General features: G+C 50.7%; 1 protein-coding gene across 2 annotated transcripts in view; it reads left to right on the top strand.

Annotated features, from left to right (window-relative positions):
- The window catches only part of ASCC1 (activating signal cointegrator 1 complex subunit 1), a 40,635-nt gene extending 25,892 nt beyond the window's left edge, over positions 1-14,743 (top strand). For both annotated transcript variants that reach the window (XM_086616491.1, XM_086616492.1), the window contains one exon: positions 13,608-14,743. In XM_086616491.1, coding sequence (XP_086472617.1) covers positions 13,608-13,724 — 117 coding nt within the window. In that variant the 3' untranslated portion in view covers positions 13,725-14,743. The remainder of the gene's footprint in view (positions 1-13,607) is intronic.
- The last annotated feature ends 1,019 nt before the right edge of the window (positions 14,744-15,762 follow it).

Below are 15,762 nucleotides of genomic sequence, written 5' to 3'. Positions count from 1 at the left end.
GAATTTTATTTAATAATCCTTTGTTCTACCCGTTAAACATACACTCTTATTTGTGCTAATAAATGGTTGTGCAGGCCCGTACCTTCCCACACTGCTCAGAAAATAGATCCTGTAGGATGAGTTGCGTTCGGGAGTTTAAATTACTTCTGTCTTCAAGAATATCCGTGGAAAAGGCTCCGTGGCCTAGCTGGTGCTGAAAGCTCAAGGGAGTGTGTGCCCCAACAACTGAGTGGTTTGAGTCTCCCACCAAAGCACTAGCTGCTTTAGCATCCTGCTTGTCTAGCCTAGTCCCAAGAAGCTGGAGATGCTTTATGAACCACTTCCTATGGAGCAATGTGTATTTCTTCTCGGGTGGCTAGTGGCTAGCTGATCGACTCCTTCGAACATCGGAGTCACGTAGCGAACTCTTGCTCCGGTCGGGAACGGAGCGGATTGTCTCTGGGAGAGCCGAGGAAGGGGACAGCAATTCACAGCTGAAAGGCGGCGGCAGCTTCTTCCCTGTAAGAGAAATGAAAAAATAGAAATAAAATAGGATGGTTTGGGTTGGAAGGGACCTCAAAGATCATCTAGTTCCAACCCCCCTGCCATGGGCAGGGACCGGGCGGGCATCTGGGCCCTGGGGAGATGCGGGTTTGGCAGCCCCTCCGCTGTGCCTCCTCCCGTGTCCCGGGTGGTGGCTGCGTGCCCTGCGTCGCAGCTGGCCGAGCGGCACAGCCCTGGCACAGAGGCAGCTGGGGCAGCTGCCTGCGCCTCCGGAGACGAGGCTTGGCTGCCTCCGGCCTTTTATTTATTTCGCGTAGTGAAAAAACTACGGCCGCAGTGAATAAATGAATTTAAACGCAAAGAGATGTGAAGGTACAAATTTTCTGTTACGCTTTTGAAGGAAAGGAAGGCTTATAGTAGGAAGAAACCCGCCTGGACTCTCACTGGGTTAAAATGGAATGATTTTTGACTTGAGGTCGGAGGAGTGGCCTTTGCCACACTCAAACAAGGGGGAATCAAATTTTGAGTATGGAAAAGGATGAACCCCGCCGCTTAGCACAGCTCTGTGCATTAACAGCTTACGAGATTAAATACTGAGGTACAGCAGCGGAAGGCTGCACGTCTTGGGTCTTAGGGCATTAGGGGAGACTTTAAGCAGGGATACAAGACGGGGAACTGGATGAGTTAGGGCAGTGACACAGGCCACCCTGCCCTGGTCCGGCAGTGGGAGCAGAGTGGCCAGGCTGCAGAACTGCTCTGGGAGGGCTTCTAGATCAGTTAAGGTGTGATTTGATGAGGCTCCTTCTCTTTCGAAGCCTGCATAGAGGGTATTACATGATGGGACAGTATCTGCTTTCAGCTGGAGCAGGGGGAAAGTGCATTTACTGACTGATGCACCAGGGCTACTGGGGAGCTGATCATAGCAAACAAATCTGGCAGTGTTCTCTGTTACCGTTTTTATCTTGCTGGGTGAGAATAGTGCAGTGGCTGTGGTGTGCAGTAGCTCAGTTTAAGACATTTGATGCAGTGCTGTATAGAGAGATACAGGGAAAAAGAAAAATCTTGTCTTGGATAAACCCTCTAATCCTTCAAAATACCCCAGACAGACCAAGTGCCAAACAAACTAGTATCTGCCCCTGCGTCGAGCCACCGTTACCAACTCCGCTTGCAGATGACGAGTGCTTCTGGTGTTCTCTATGCCATTCTATGATTCTGCAGCCACTGGCACCCAGGCCTTTTCTGTGTAACTTTTGATAGTGAATTTAAGGAGACAGAGTCTTTTGCTGGTGTGTTTTTAAGCAGAGGTGAAATCAAAGGGACAAAGAACTGGCCGTAGGTGAGGATCAAGACTGCCTGGTGTCTGGAAAGGGTAAAAACATCTTGTTATCCTCAGTGAGGTGATAAAAGTGTATATATGTCCCAAGTAGGACCAGTAGTTGTAACGAGTACCTAACGGGAGGTGGCTGCTCGGGAAGTTTAGAGTTAAAAATACCAAACAAAAATCCACTGGGGTGAGAACAGACTGAATAAGAGATCGTGGTGCAACATCACCGTATCAGAAATAAGCCAGCGCTTTCCTCGCCTCGGTTTTACGGGAGAATCAAAAGCAGAAATGAAAGGCTGTAATGCAGCTTCGCAGAGCAGAGGATTTTTGCCTTCAGTTCTGATCCTGCCATTATCGAGGGATACTGAAACGATGGAGGGGGCCCAGCAGCGCGCAATTAGAGCAACAGTGGGATGGGAGGATGTGACAGTTGAGCAGATGAGAGTGGAGATGAACGCTTGTATGATCTTGGGAAAAAAGGAGATTAAATTGGGGTTGCCATGAAAATGCTTTCCTACGAATTATATTCTTCAGGAAAAAAAAAAGGTTTATTCACATTATTTGCATTGGATGAAACGGGAATCTGAAGTGAAAAATCAGACTAGACAATAGAAGGAAAATGTCTTTGTTGGAGTGTTTGGGCCTTGGAGCAGAGCGATGAGGTGGCGGCGTTGGAGGTATTGAGAGAAGGCTGAGCCAGCGCACTGAGGAGAACGCAGTGCAGGAAGTGCAGAAGGTTTGTGCCAACTTGCCCGTGTGTGGCAGAGTTCTGTTTGGTGACCTTTCCCTAAGAGATGCCTGTTTGTTTTTTTTTTTTTTCCTCCCAGAGTTGCTCTGCATCTCTCTGACTTAGTTTTAGCAGGAACTGTGAGTGCTGCAAGATTTGCTGAGAGGGTTGTAAAGTTTCTGAATCCTATTGCCCCTTCTGGGCAGGGCTGCCTGCGGTGTGCTGCTCTGTGCCCCCTGGCACTGCCGCAGTCCCCTCCAGCCTCCGTTTTGGAGGTGCTGTGGGTGCCTTTGCCTCCCACCCAGTGGGCATTCCGCCTCCTCGTTTCCCCAAGACCGCTGTTCTGCCACCAGCCAGCCGAGACAGCATCACCTCTTTGATCTTAAGAGGACAGTTTTTCTCGGTGGAGCTGGCAGGGGTTGAATTACAGCAATGCCTTAATAGAAGACAGGGACCCAGCACATTAAGTGCAAAAAAAAAAAAAAAAAAAAAAAGAACACTTTGAGTAGCAAAAGTAGGCAGATCATCCCAAAGGTGCCGTGATCCTTCTGCCAGATAATTTCCCAGGTCTGTCCGAATTAATTTACTGGCTCCATAGCTGGGCTCCTCCTCTTAGTGTTTTGGTGAGCGTAACGAGTAGGTCACATTGGTGGGAGCTCCTTGTCCTAGTATTCCCAGAGGCATCTCGAGCCTCCTGGCATCTCTGCAGCAAAGCCTAAGCCCAGCTCTTAAAAACTGTTGCTGCCTTTGCTATAACAGGCAGTGCTAGGAGCCACAGGGGTGAGGCTGCTTTGGAGAAGCACAGTGCTTGATTATTAATTTCCTTAAACAAGTTGTACTGTAAATCCCTCATGTTTGAGGTGTAGCAGGGTCTGGGAAGTTAGCAGAGCCTTTCATGTGCTGGAGGTTTGTTTTTTATTCTTGTCTGAAAGATGTGCAAAAATCCGGTAACCTCCAAACGTCCCACTTGTATTTGTTTCTTAGTTTGCAGAATGCCTTTCACCATAGCAACTGGGGTTTGGTTTCCTCACGCGCATGAATTTTCATGGATTTGTGGTGAGGAGGGGAACGGACCCAAAACCCTGAGCTAAAGGGAAGGTTTTGCGGTATGGCAGCGGCAGGAGCATCTCTAGATTTGGCTTGTGAAGGAGGGGAGACCCTGGAGGGAGAGGATCTCAGGTAAATAATGGCCTGTGTCTGGCCCCAAATAGTTTTATTTGCAAGAAATCAGGCCTGACAGATTAATTCAGGCTATTGCTGAATGCCACCCTCCCCACTGCTACGTCACCCTCTGGCAGCTGAGGTGGCTTTGCTCCAGTTTTATGAAAAGCTGAGGTTTCACATGGCAGCAGCGAGAAGAAAAGGATCGACCGCTTCCATGTTCGCAGGGCTTGACTGGAAACCTCGTGCCCTTCCCACCCATGGAGGTCAGGAGAGTGTTATGGACGATATGAGACATACCCCTCTTGGGTCTGCAGATGAAACCCAGCTGGGGAGAGGCAGGAACGTTCCATACGTTAGTAGGAGGGAACAGAGCTCCAAATGATCTTGAGAAATCGAGCAGAAACAAATGGGCTGCTGTGAACGAGGGCAGGTCCAGGAGGGAGCGGTGGCATGGGTGCAGGATGGAGAACTCCCTCAATATCAGCCCCGCGGACCGGGATTTGGGTTATGTGGGACTGCTCCAGAGCACGAGCCAACTGAGTGGGTCTGTGGAAACAAAAGAAAGAGCCAAATGTCTGTAAAGTAAATCTCTGACTACGCTTAGCGCTCAGCCCCCCGCTGAAGTACTTGTCCAGGTTTGGGTGCCATGGATGGGCGCAGAAGGCAGCAGTAAGATATTCGGAGGGCTAGAAAATGTCTGCGAGCTGAGACTGAAAGACTGAGGGTTGTTTTGAGGATAATAAAGGTGAGGAGGAGGACAACACGTGGTGTTCAAGGCCAGCTTGGATGAGGCTTTGAGAAACCTGGTGTAGTGGAGGGTGTCCCTGCCCATGGCAGGGGGATTGGAACTGGAGGATCTTTGAGGTCCCTTCCAACCCAAACCATTCTGTGATCTATGAAAAACTCTTTAAGCATGTGAAAGCCTTTGCCAGTAGTGGATACTCTGTCCTCCGTGCTCTGATGGTAGGGTGAGAAATAACGGGCTTAAATTGCAGCAAAAGGTTCGAAGCAGCTGTTGGGAAGATGTTTGTACTGGGAAGGATAATGAAGTGCTGCCCTAGAGGAGCAGGAGAAATGGAAATCTCAGTTCTTTGGAGGAAGCAGAGACGTTAGTTCAGGATCTCCTCCTGCCGTGGGGAAGGAGAGGCCGGTGGAGCCGATGACCTCGTTTGGTCCTTTCTTCAGCCTGCCGCTCTATGATTATTGTGTGAAATGTATGCAGAACACCCGTGAGGTGGCATTTGTGACCGTACCAAAAGCTGCTTGGCATCTACTTTGGCTCAGTAAAATAAAAATACAAAATAGAAACCTCCCGTCGTGTACGCCGAGGATCTTTCTCCCCAGATTCCTTACGCGCTTCTTACTCTTACATCGGTGGTGCTTTTCCAGGTAGAGATGGTTGTATTGTTACTGCTTGCTGCAGGATGGCACCAGTGATTTAATTGGAAGGACTTTTCCTGCGTCAGGAGGAGATCGTCCTGACTTGCATCCCATGTTGGGCTCGTGCCAACCCAAGATGCTCCCTTGTTTGTCATTTCAAGTCTTGGTGGTTCATGGCAAAGCTGGTGGGTATAAATGACTCGAGGAGTAGCAAGCTGAAAGTCAACGATAAAGGACTTAGTGCTTTGCTTGTGATACACATCAGCTGCGCTCCCAAAAAAAAGGCCACTGGGACTTTTATGGCCAGATTTTCTTCCTCCTGAAGTCTACATGCTTTATTCTTCCTAAGGGAAACGAAGCGAAAGGGCCTCTGCTGCCACCCTTTAAAACCTGCCAAAGGTTGAAGGAAAACGAGAGGGGCAGGGCTGTCCCTGGCGTTATCTGGGTGGAGGGGCTCGATGCTGTCCTGGTGATGGAGAGACATTCCAGAACCAGCTCACGCTTGGAGGACAAACTGGTGTACACTCGCCGAGCTTTGTGGCTGACTCCTGGAGGCCTTGGTGCAGGCAGCGTGCTGGTGGTGACGGCCCAGATGACGACCACCTTCCCTCTCTGCCCTTCCCAGCCCTCGCTTTCCTTGCGACTCCGCACGGTGTCTCAATCCTGTAACACCTGTGCAGTAATGGAAGGTGTTGGATGCCCGGCCAGCGGTCCTTTGAAAAGCCATGGAAGGGAAGCAGTCGCTAATTTGGAGAGGAGGTGGGGAGCGCCGCGGAGAGCTGCCTCTCTGGATGAGTGCCGGTCTACCTGCTTCTCCTGTGCTTCTTGTGCATTATTGCTGGCAAGCTGCCAAACACAATTAAACCTCTGACAGATAATCATTGGCGGAGAGGTGTCCAGAGTGAATAATCAGGAATTGGATATTTCTTTTTTGGCACCAGACTGTTTCAGAAAATGTATTTTGAAAGTGGAAAATAGAAGGGAAGAAAAAAAATCTATTAATTGAACAAACTCCCTAGATCTTGACACGTTGCCCGGTTGCGTCTCGTCTTCTGGGAGCCACCAGAGGATTTGGTTTAGGGTTTGTCTGCCGTAGTTTGGGGAAGTTTAGGTTGCAAGTGGAGAGGGTTTTGGTCTGTTTCTCAGGACGAGGAAGAAGTAGCTCTGCCAGCACGTACTGCAGCCTGAGAACTGGGGTAGCTTCTTCCCCGTTGTGCTGTGGGGGTAACAGCCTTCTGTAGACCATTGGGGTGGTCAACAGGGAGATGCTGGTAGCACAAATCCACAAAGCTGAAACGAGGCACAGGCAGACTGGCCCTTGAGGTCCCTCTTTCACCAACAGCTTTCCATTGCTGAAATGTGTTCACGAGTCAGCGTGCCAAGGAGCGACAGAGGTGCTGCTCAGACCTGAGAGGCCCTGGCAGGTCTGCCTGGGCGACACAGGAGTGAGGTGCGTTAAGCAGGTAGGTGGGATCCCAAAACCAGGATTGGAGGCTGTGGTTCAACTGGCAAAGGAGGTTAATCAGAAAAGCTCCAATGGATAGTGTTTGCTGGAGTTCAGTGGACTCTTCTCAGAGTCCATCGGTGTTTCTGAGTGTTACCTTCACATTTCTAGATTTATTTTTTTTTAATTTTCAATCCATCCATGTTTTTTGCCATCAGTAACTTTTCCTCTATCAATCCTTTCTGCTTAATGCTGGTACCAGCCCTGTAACATGGCAGTTTGCTGACGAGTCAGTGCCTTCCCTGCTGTAGCTGGCATGGGTACCACAGTTGTGCTTTAGCCAGATGATTGGGAATTTTGGATTTTGGATTGTTCTCTGCTCTTCTGCCGTGTTTTCCGTCCCTAGCTGTGGACGCGCTATACAAGCGTTAATTCAAATGTTTTGTCCCTTATGAGACGGAAAAATTGCCTGGTGTTTATCTGGGCAAGTCGCAGCCCGTGGTCTGATCCTGTCTGGTTCCCTCCCCTCCCTTGTAGTGTAAGATGGTGCAGGAAGGGTTTGGGGTGTTGGGGTTGTGCTCCGTTGCGAGTACCACTGGGAATATCCAGGGGAGGGTGCAGAGAGTCTGGAAACAAACAGGTTTCATCGCTCTGTGTTAAGGCACCTATTCAGAAACGCCGCCTAATTTTTCTCCATGCTTGTCAGCGAGTGCCTGGGATTTTGTTTGCTTTTTCCCTTCCCCGACGGGGATAACAGCACCGTAACATGCCGATTTCCCACGGAGAGCAACCTCCTGTCCCTCACGGCTTTCCGAGTTCGTTCCTTCATTCACCGCTGCTCCCGATCAGGACACGCCGGGGGTAGCAGCTGCCGCTGGGCGAGCTGGTGACTGTTGTCACTGCGTGCAGAGCAGATGAAGCTGTAAAGCCCGCGGCTCCTCTGGAGCTTGAGTTTAATCTCCTGGTCTGAGCTCTCTCCGTGCTGCTGTCTGTTGCTAGACCCTGATTCCCGGAGCGATCTTGCATGGCCACGGTGCTGGGTTGCCTGTCAAAAGCGATTCTCCTGCATTATTCTCTCATCCTGTGTGCGTGCCTTCCTGGAAGAGATCTTTTGGTGGATAAACACCTTCGACCTGGCAAAACAGAAGAGAAGAGATTGATGGTGTCCCTTCCTCAGTGTGGCCCGCGCAGCAGGAATGACAGTGAGCTCATCCGCAGCCGTAGGTTCCCGGAGCTGCGACCCGCTTCCTTCCTGCATCTCAGAAGTTGCTAATTTCCGTGCTTGTTCCAGATCCGGGAAACGGGATCCCGCCTCAGTTCCCTACCGAGGGCAGCGGGTTTCTTAGGCTGACTGGTGACAGGCTGATGACTTTACATGCCCCCAGCACGGATTCATTGGGGACAGTTTGGTTCCATTAATCTGTAATACCCCTACCCTAAGGCACTGGTTATTGCGGCTGGAGTCCACAACAAAGCGAGCTCCCCGAAGGCTGGCGGGACACGTGTGTCTGTGAGTGCATTTTATCCTGTGATAATGCTGCTCTTTGGTGGTGGTTTTTAATTGCAAAGCGTTGCAGTTGAATCGTTGTTCCCTCGGCGTTTCCGAGCACCGAGGCTCTCGGCAGAGCCGCTTGGAGTTATTATTGGAGTTCAGGATGGGTCCTTTTCGGCTGACTACCGTAAGGCTTTAGAAACCGATCAATAATCCAGCAAAATCCAGGCCAGGCGGCGTGAGTGCAAGCTAGAGATTACGTGAAGGAAGTTTTAAATACCTCTTACTCCCTTCCCTCATCTGGACTTACTTTGTCCTCCCGCTGCCCAGTGCCTCTCCAGGCGAATCCATTAATATTTCTCATGCTCGTTGAGCCCGTGACAGGTGATTTAAAAGCACCAGTTTGTGTCGGCGTCGCCGCTCTTCATAACCGGAGCTGCAAAGCATCGCTGCTGTCCTTAGCGTGGATTAGCGCCGTGATTTATTACTGTTGTTCCCAGGTTTGAACACAAAGGTGCTGTCTCATTCCGGGAGGGTTGTCTGCGGGAAGCGAGCCCCCGAGGACGGCCGCTTGACAAATACCCGCGCTCGGCGACGCAACATCATTTAGGCACGCGTTCGAACTGCTTCATCGAGGAATCGTCCTCCTTTGCGTTTGCTTCTACGGCGCTCCGGTAAAACCTCCTTTACCAGCAAAAAGGGGGAAAGAAATGCGGAAAAGAGGCATCATCCCGGTTTCGATCTGCCTTTGATAAGGAAGTTGTTGTGGTTTGGGGGCTGAGGTTTGTACTAGCGTTTTTGGCTCATGTTTGCAAGGAGTGAGCGGCTTGATGTGTGATTCTTCCTCTCCCAAAACAAGTCTTCAGCCTCTGTCTTCCTTCAGAAAATGACTGGCGCACCCCAAGGGAGCCCTGCTGTGTAATTTGGGGGTAATAGAGGGGAACAGACCTCGGAGGAAGAAAGGTTTCCAACATCTGAACAGAATTGTCTTAAATGAGAGAAATTGGGGTGTTAGAAAAAACAGGCACGCTGCCAGCTTTTTCTGACTCAGAATAAGCGACTTCTGGGGAGAAATGGAGAAAAACTTGCTTTCGGGGAGCTACTGCAGGTCTGCCTGCCTTTCATTGCCACCTGGGTGACTGTGTCCTGGGACCTGGCCTCCCAGAAGGGAGAGGGAGACGGGGAGCGCTTGCACACGTGGGCCTACGGCAGTTTGCAGGCTGACAGGTGAAATATGGGTTATCCACGGACCAGTACACTCCCTCCCTCGGGGGCTCATGGCTTTCGGGGAAGGCAGTGCAGCTGCGTTCCCTGCCATCCCCTGCACGTCCTGGGATGCTGTTCCCGGGATGATGCTGTGCTGCGCTCTAGGCACCTGATTTCTCCCAGGGGAGTTGCCATGTCCTTCTAGGCATCTTCGCTGGGCAGTTTCTGAGCCTTTGGCTGGGGTTTGAGAGGCATGGCACATCTCTGGCACGTTTGCTTAGAGGTGCTGGGGCTGGGGTTAAAAGTTAACGATGCGCTTTCCTTATTTGGTTCTAATTTAATTTGGGAAGGCAGCAGGGAGACAGAGGGCACTTAGTCTGGTAAGTGCTGTTCCCTTGATGGGAGTTAGTAGCTTGCACGGCGTGCATGGCGTCGAATTCGTAAACTGACCTTTGCCTCCATCAGGTTCATTTTCATTTATAATATTTAAAAAAATAAAAATAAATCCCAACCCCCAACCTCTTATTTATTCTTTGGGCAGCGAGGTCATAAATCCTTCAGTGTGTTTGGATTTATAGTATTACTGTGCTTTTGCTGAGCCCCACGTCCCACTCCAATCAAATGACAAGGCTTTCCGTACCTGTGCGGGTGATCGCGTTTTCCCTCCCCCCTCCTCCCTCCTAGCTGCTCCTGATCCGCATCTCCTCGGGCTCCCTGCGGCCTTTTTGGGGAAAGGTGGGCCCTTGGCACCCAGAGGAAGGGACAGGAGGGAGATTAGGCATCTTTTAGGGTTATCAGCGTTTGCGTGTGAAGCATTAACAACTTCCAGGTATCTTCTTTCCTGGCCCAGAATAAAAAAATGCTAAAACACTTTTGTAGGATGCGTTTCATCAGCCGTGCTACAGGCCTCCTCCAAAACCGGAGCGTTTCCGTGGTGGCTGGAGAGAAGGGGGAGATATAAATATCTTTTTCAGCTCTGCTTGGCTTCTCCCCAAGAGAAATAGAAGCGAAAGTCGAAAGTAGAGGCTCGGCCTTCTGAAATCTCTTCCAGAGCCCCCAGGGACCCGAACGCAGGATGCCTTCATGATGGGAAGCCAACCCCCGGTGTTTCGGAGGTCTCAGAGGATGATGTTTGAGGGGTCTCCCTCCCCACTGCCCGAGGCAGATCTCGGCCGTACGGAGCTTCAGCTGTGATCCCTGCGCCTGGTGGCCGCTGTTGCGGGAGGCCTCAGGGAGCAAAGGAGCATCGGTGAGAAGCTGGCTTGAAACGAGAGCAGAAAAAAATGTCTGTGGTTGTCCTCTAAATCTTGTAGCATGTTTACTCTCAGAAAGTACAGCTACATTACCAAAAATCAATAGTTCTGGCAGCGTTCTCCCTGGGAAGCACACACACACTCGGACACACGAGAGGTGGTAGGTCTTAAAAAAGCCAAGGGAATACAAAGTGCTTTAGTACAAGGGTTTTGTTTCACTTTCAGCAGTGTTCAAATGGAGGGCCCTTCACCTGGGCAGTGTCTTCTGGGACTTTCTGATTGTCCTTCTGGTCCGATGTGCCCGAGGCTGTGCAAGGCAGGAGGGGCTGGGGGGAGGGTTTGTCTCATTACCTAATTTTTGCTCTGAAGTACACGTGTTTTGTAAGAAAAACAGGTTGTGGTGTACAGACATAATACAAAGAAGTGTTTGAAAGACTCTTCCTTTGACGGTTTCGTGTAAAGGTATGACTGCCAGGGCTGCTGATGGGACTGGCACATCCCAGCATTTCGTTTTTCTTCATGCTTGTGAAGACTTCATTCTACAGAAATAAATGTGTCTCGTCCCCTTTCTCTTTTAAAAAAAATCCTTTTCAAATCCTAGTATCTCCTTGCTTACCAGCGCGCCTACTGCTGCCTCCGTTAGGAATGGAGAGAAATTATTGACGTTTTTCCTGGGTGGAGAGTGCTCTGCGAGGGAAAGGAGTGACCATTTTGACAGAGGTGGCTGTTAAGGTTTGGGGTGAGTGGGCACAGTGGTGGGGCAAGTGCTGCAGGACGCCCCGGAGACCTGGAAATCGTCCTTACTCCTCAGATTGGCCAAAGCAAAAAGAGAAAGGAGTCCAACCCCTTTTTACTAACATCTCTTATTAATGAGACATTTTATCCTAAGTCCTCTAACATGAACTGTGCAGGCTTTTGAGAACATAATTAATCTTTAATTGTATAAATCTTTAATTGTATAAAATGGAGTTTGTATGGCTGTAGTCGTTTCTCTTCTCTCTTTCCCTCCTCTCCCTGTTTGAGATGCTCCCTTAGCACAACTTTTTTTCAACAGGGTGCCCAGCTTTAGGGCAGTGGCCATGCAGAGCCGGACACACAGTATCGCTTGAAGCCAGGCTGCTGCGGAGGGGCCTCTTGCTGTTATGGGGACCTGCATGACCCCCGTGGCGGGGCACCTGCCTCCTGCCAAGTACCCTCTCGGAAGGACTGGCAGCAAGTTGCGGCTTAATATGAGTCTGAGTGATTAGTGGCGAATTACCTCGGGCCCTGTGCAAAGTTAAGCCCTTGTGCCAGGGTCTTAAGGGACAAGCGTCACCCCAAAGGCAGGATGAGGTGCAGGTGAGCCAGAGGAGCAGCACGGGCTGCCCACTGCCTCTCCTAGGCACGCACGCTGTGACTAAATGGTCCGGCGCAGAGAAACTCAGTTCTTCGCGGCGTTTGTGCTAACCTAGATGTTTTTTTGCGGAAGCAGCTTGGGGGCCAGCTGCCCGTGCTGCCACGCAGGCGGGCCTGGGGAGGAGGAGGTGGTCCCTGGCAGGTGGGCTGCTGGCAGCCAGCGCTCTGCAAGCATGTCTGCCTGCAGCTGCAGCCCTTTCAGACCGAAGCAGGGGTTTAGCAATCACCGAGAGCCGGCTTGGCGCGCATAAATACTCCTTCTCTTCAGAGATGCCGTTCTGACTGTCGTGTGTCAATGAGGAATTGCTGGCTTCAGCCAAATCCTGAGAAGAGAGTTGTCCGGACGAGCTGGCAGCCTGGAGCAGGGTCTGGATTCATCATGGTGCCAGGCATCTGATCTGCGACCCGCGTACCTCGGTGGTGCTCCCTGGCTGGAAGTCCTGCTTGCTCTGCCCTAAAGATGGAATTGCTTTTCCTCGGGCACTTTTCCTTTGTGGAGATGTGACAGCGAAACCGGGAATTGTCCTAAAAGAAACCTAGCTGGTCCCCTTATGGAAAAAGGGATATTTGCAAAGTAGAACACTCTTGGGAGAACCAACAAAAGAGCAGTCATGCCCAAATCAGTGCCAGGCAGAGCCAAATGCCTTTTTGGAGGAGGAGAAGCGCAGCCTTTCAGATGCTAAGTTAGGTATTTGGAGGGGTTTCGATCATTCCATTAGTTGTATGGAGGAATTGGTGCACCATTGGCTCTAGGAGGATGTGGTGTAATTAATGCATCGGCTTTTGCTGGCCATTGGCATCAGTGCCTTCTGTCATGGCAGGAAGGGGTACACCACTGTCTTGATCCGAGGCCTGCAGGGACAGATAGAAAATTCAACAGGAGGCAGATGGAATGGGCATTGCCGAGATCTCGGACAGGGAGATGTCACCACTTAGGCCCTCAGTGACTCACAGCGCTCCCGTTAAGCCGGAGTTTTGAAATTAGCATCTCCACTGAAAAGCTTTTCCTAAGGCACGACTGATGTTTCCAGGTAGAGCAATTTCCTGCATCTTAATGGAACGAGAGGAGCACTTTACGCTTGGACACGATATGCCTTTCCAGCAATATCGCTGAACTGCCCCGTAAGAAATTCTGATGTCATTTTTTTGTGGTCCGCTTCATAGATGGGATTAATCAGCGGAGACACGCCCTCCGGGTCCCAGCGTTGGCTTGCTTTCATTAATTTGCACTCAAGTCTCTGCGGAACAAAGAAGGATTTGTTGAACAAAGCGGGGTCAGTGCTGGGATGAAGAGCCTTGCGCCTCTAGCCTGCTCGTTTGAATTAGGACTGAGCCGTAACTGTAAGTTGTACGTCCTGTGGCTTGGATTGGGAAAAGCGTCCTGGCCTCAATCCTTGCTCCTGCGGAGCCTGCGACCTCAGGAGCCACCCCGAGGTGGTGGCCTTCGGGGTGGGCCTCCCGAAGCTCCCTAAATGAGACAAAGTTGGAAAGCAAGGTAGGGAAGGTTTGAGCAACCGCTGCCGTAGATAGAGAGGTGTTCGTTTCATATCCTGTTTGCTTTAAATGCTGTGTCTAAGGGGGGAAACAGCTTTAAGAATGACTTTTTTTTTCTTTTAAAGGCAAAACAAGTCTATGAGCGGAGGCTTTGTGCAGAGCTGGTGCTCGCCAATCATCCGTGGACCAGCTGCAGGCTGCGTTTCTCCAGGTGCCCCTCAAATGTTTTTTCTCCTCTCTTTCAGCTCTTTGAGAACTTCTACTTCGGAGAGGTGCAGCTGGACTCGGTGCGTCTTTCCCAGAGGTTCTCCTCGGATGCCTCCGGCTACTACGCGACGTCTGGGCAGCTGACCTTCTCCTGAAGCGGCAACGCAGCTGCCGCAGCGGATCCGCTCATCGGTGAAATCGGTTTTTATGGGACACGAATTTTGAACAGGAACCCGGGAACTCTTGGCGGGGATGTCTCGGGACTCCTCAAAAGCACATTGCAGCCGGGAACCGTGGTGTTTCCCGCAGCTTCTCCTACACGTATTGCCTGCCCTCCCTTCGGGGGGAGTCAGAGTCCTTCCGCCTCCTTGCCCCGTTGGTAACCAAAACGTCACAAACCTGCTTGTTTTATGTCTGTTGCCTGTTTGGTTTCCAAGAAAACAACTAGAAAAACTGGTGTAGGTGACTTTTGGGGCATCGCCGGTGTTTAAGCGTGGCTTTATTTCAGAAGAGATAACTTTGTTCTTAAAAAAAAAAAAGTATTTAAAATCCAAGAGAGCTCCCCGGAGCACGAATTTAACGATATTGAGGTCAGGCATTGCTTGGATCTCCAGCAGCGTGCCTGTGTGATGTAGATCTCCAAATAAATTAATTCCCTTCAAAAGCAAAGTGTTTATCTCCTGTTGCACTGATAGTTGTGCGCTGGAAGTTTAATTACAGAAACTATGTTAATAAGAAAGCGTTTATGGTAAGAGCTCTTTCCGGTGACCGTTGCGGAGCGTGTCAAAAAACGTGTGCCTTGCGGGTGGCTTCTCCGGTAAAAGAAGAGCAAAACTCTTTGATACCATTGTGAGTCCTTCAGGTATCTGAAGACGACTGTTTTTTCTTGTAAATCTCCCCGTTTGGTAAGAACAGCGGCACAGGCTTTCAACTCACCTACGGATGAAGGCTTTGGAAAATGGAAGATGCTGGTGTTTAGGTGTTTCGCAACAACGTGGCGGCGGTGGAGGCTGACACTGCCCATTCCTAGTTGCTGCCATGAATGTGGAATCGCGCTGCTGTCGAGGCAGAGAGCGTGTTTGCTGGGAATGGGGCTGCTCCAGCAGCACCTGCTTGTACTAATCATTGTTTTTAAGAGGTTTTCATCCTGTTTCCTTCCTCCCGAAGTGAGCTGGCTGCGTGGCTGTGCTCCGACTGCACGCGCAAACGGCGGTGCGAGGCGGTTGGGATTCGGGGTGGCTTTCCTTTTTTCCCCAAACGCGTTGCCGCTTGTATTTCTGAGACCAAATTGCCCGTCTCTGCCGGAAAATCAAATCATCTGTAGTTTTGCCGATCGCCCTTTACCCCGGAGTCTACCCTTGTACCCAGTTACAACCGTTGGGTTTTTTGTCTCCCTTTCTCCTCGCAGCCGAACGCCTTTGTGCTCTCCAAGCGGAGGAGGAAGGGCCGCCTTCGGAACGGTTCGCTTGGCGAGCTTGGCGCCTGATGCAGGGAGGTGCTGAGAGCACTTAACACCGGTTGCTGTCGTCTTTCTGCCAGCCTGAAGAGGTACTTGGCAAATCTCATCAGCTGCCCGAAGAACCAGACCTGGGAGCTGCTCACGTGGCCGCCAGCCGTGCCGCCTGCCACAGGGAGGGGAGATCCACCTCGGAAAGCTACCCGCTGGGTTTTTAACAACTCCCACCAAGAAGCTGAGCGCTACGGGACGTGAGGTGCTGTTTGCACTCTAGTTTTCCTCAGCAGGTGGCATTTCTGTCACACCATTGTCCACCATTTTCTATCACTCCATTGTCACCTAATACTGGCAATTCTGATTTCTTCTTCATTGAGGTGGACTTTGAGTCTTCCTGCATGGAATAGCTTTGACCTTGCAAACAGCATCTTGGCATGGAGGCAAACATGTTTTTTCTACAAAGAAGGGCCAATCTGAAGATCCCACTAACGTAGACGTGTTTTAATGGCAGTTATTTCTGTGACCCTTTGGAAGGCAGTTGAATTTCGATGGTTAAGCGGCTTATCCCGCTGCTCTAGCCTGGCACGGCTAAATCCAGGGGGTCGGGGCCAGAAGAAAACGGACCACGATGGATTTAGGTCCAACCTAATACTAAAATTTGTCAAAACTGAAATCTTTGGCTCTGCTTCTTTCCCCCATCTAGGCTGCATTGGAGGTTGGCCATCCCGCTTGCGGATCCC

The sequence above is a fragment of the Tauraco erythrolophus genome, chromosome 9, assembly GCF_009769465.1.
Source record: "Tauraco erythrolophus isolate bTauEry1 chromosome 9, bTauEry1.pri, whole genome shotgun sequence".
NCBI lineage: Eukaryota > Metazoa > Chordata > Aves > Musophagiformes > Musophagidae > Tauraco > Tauraco erythrolophus.
Note: the sequence above shows the minus strand (reverse complement) of the source record. Positions and strands in the feature narration are given on the sequence as shown.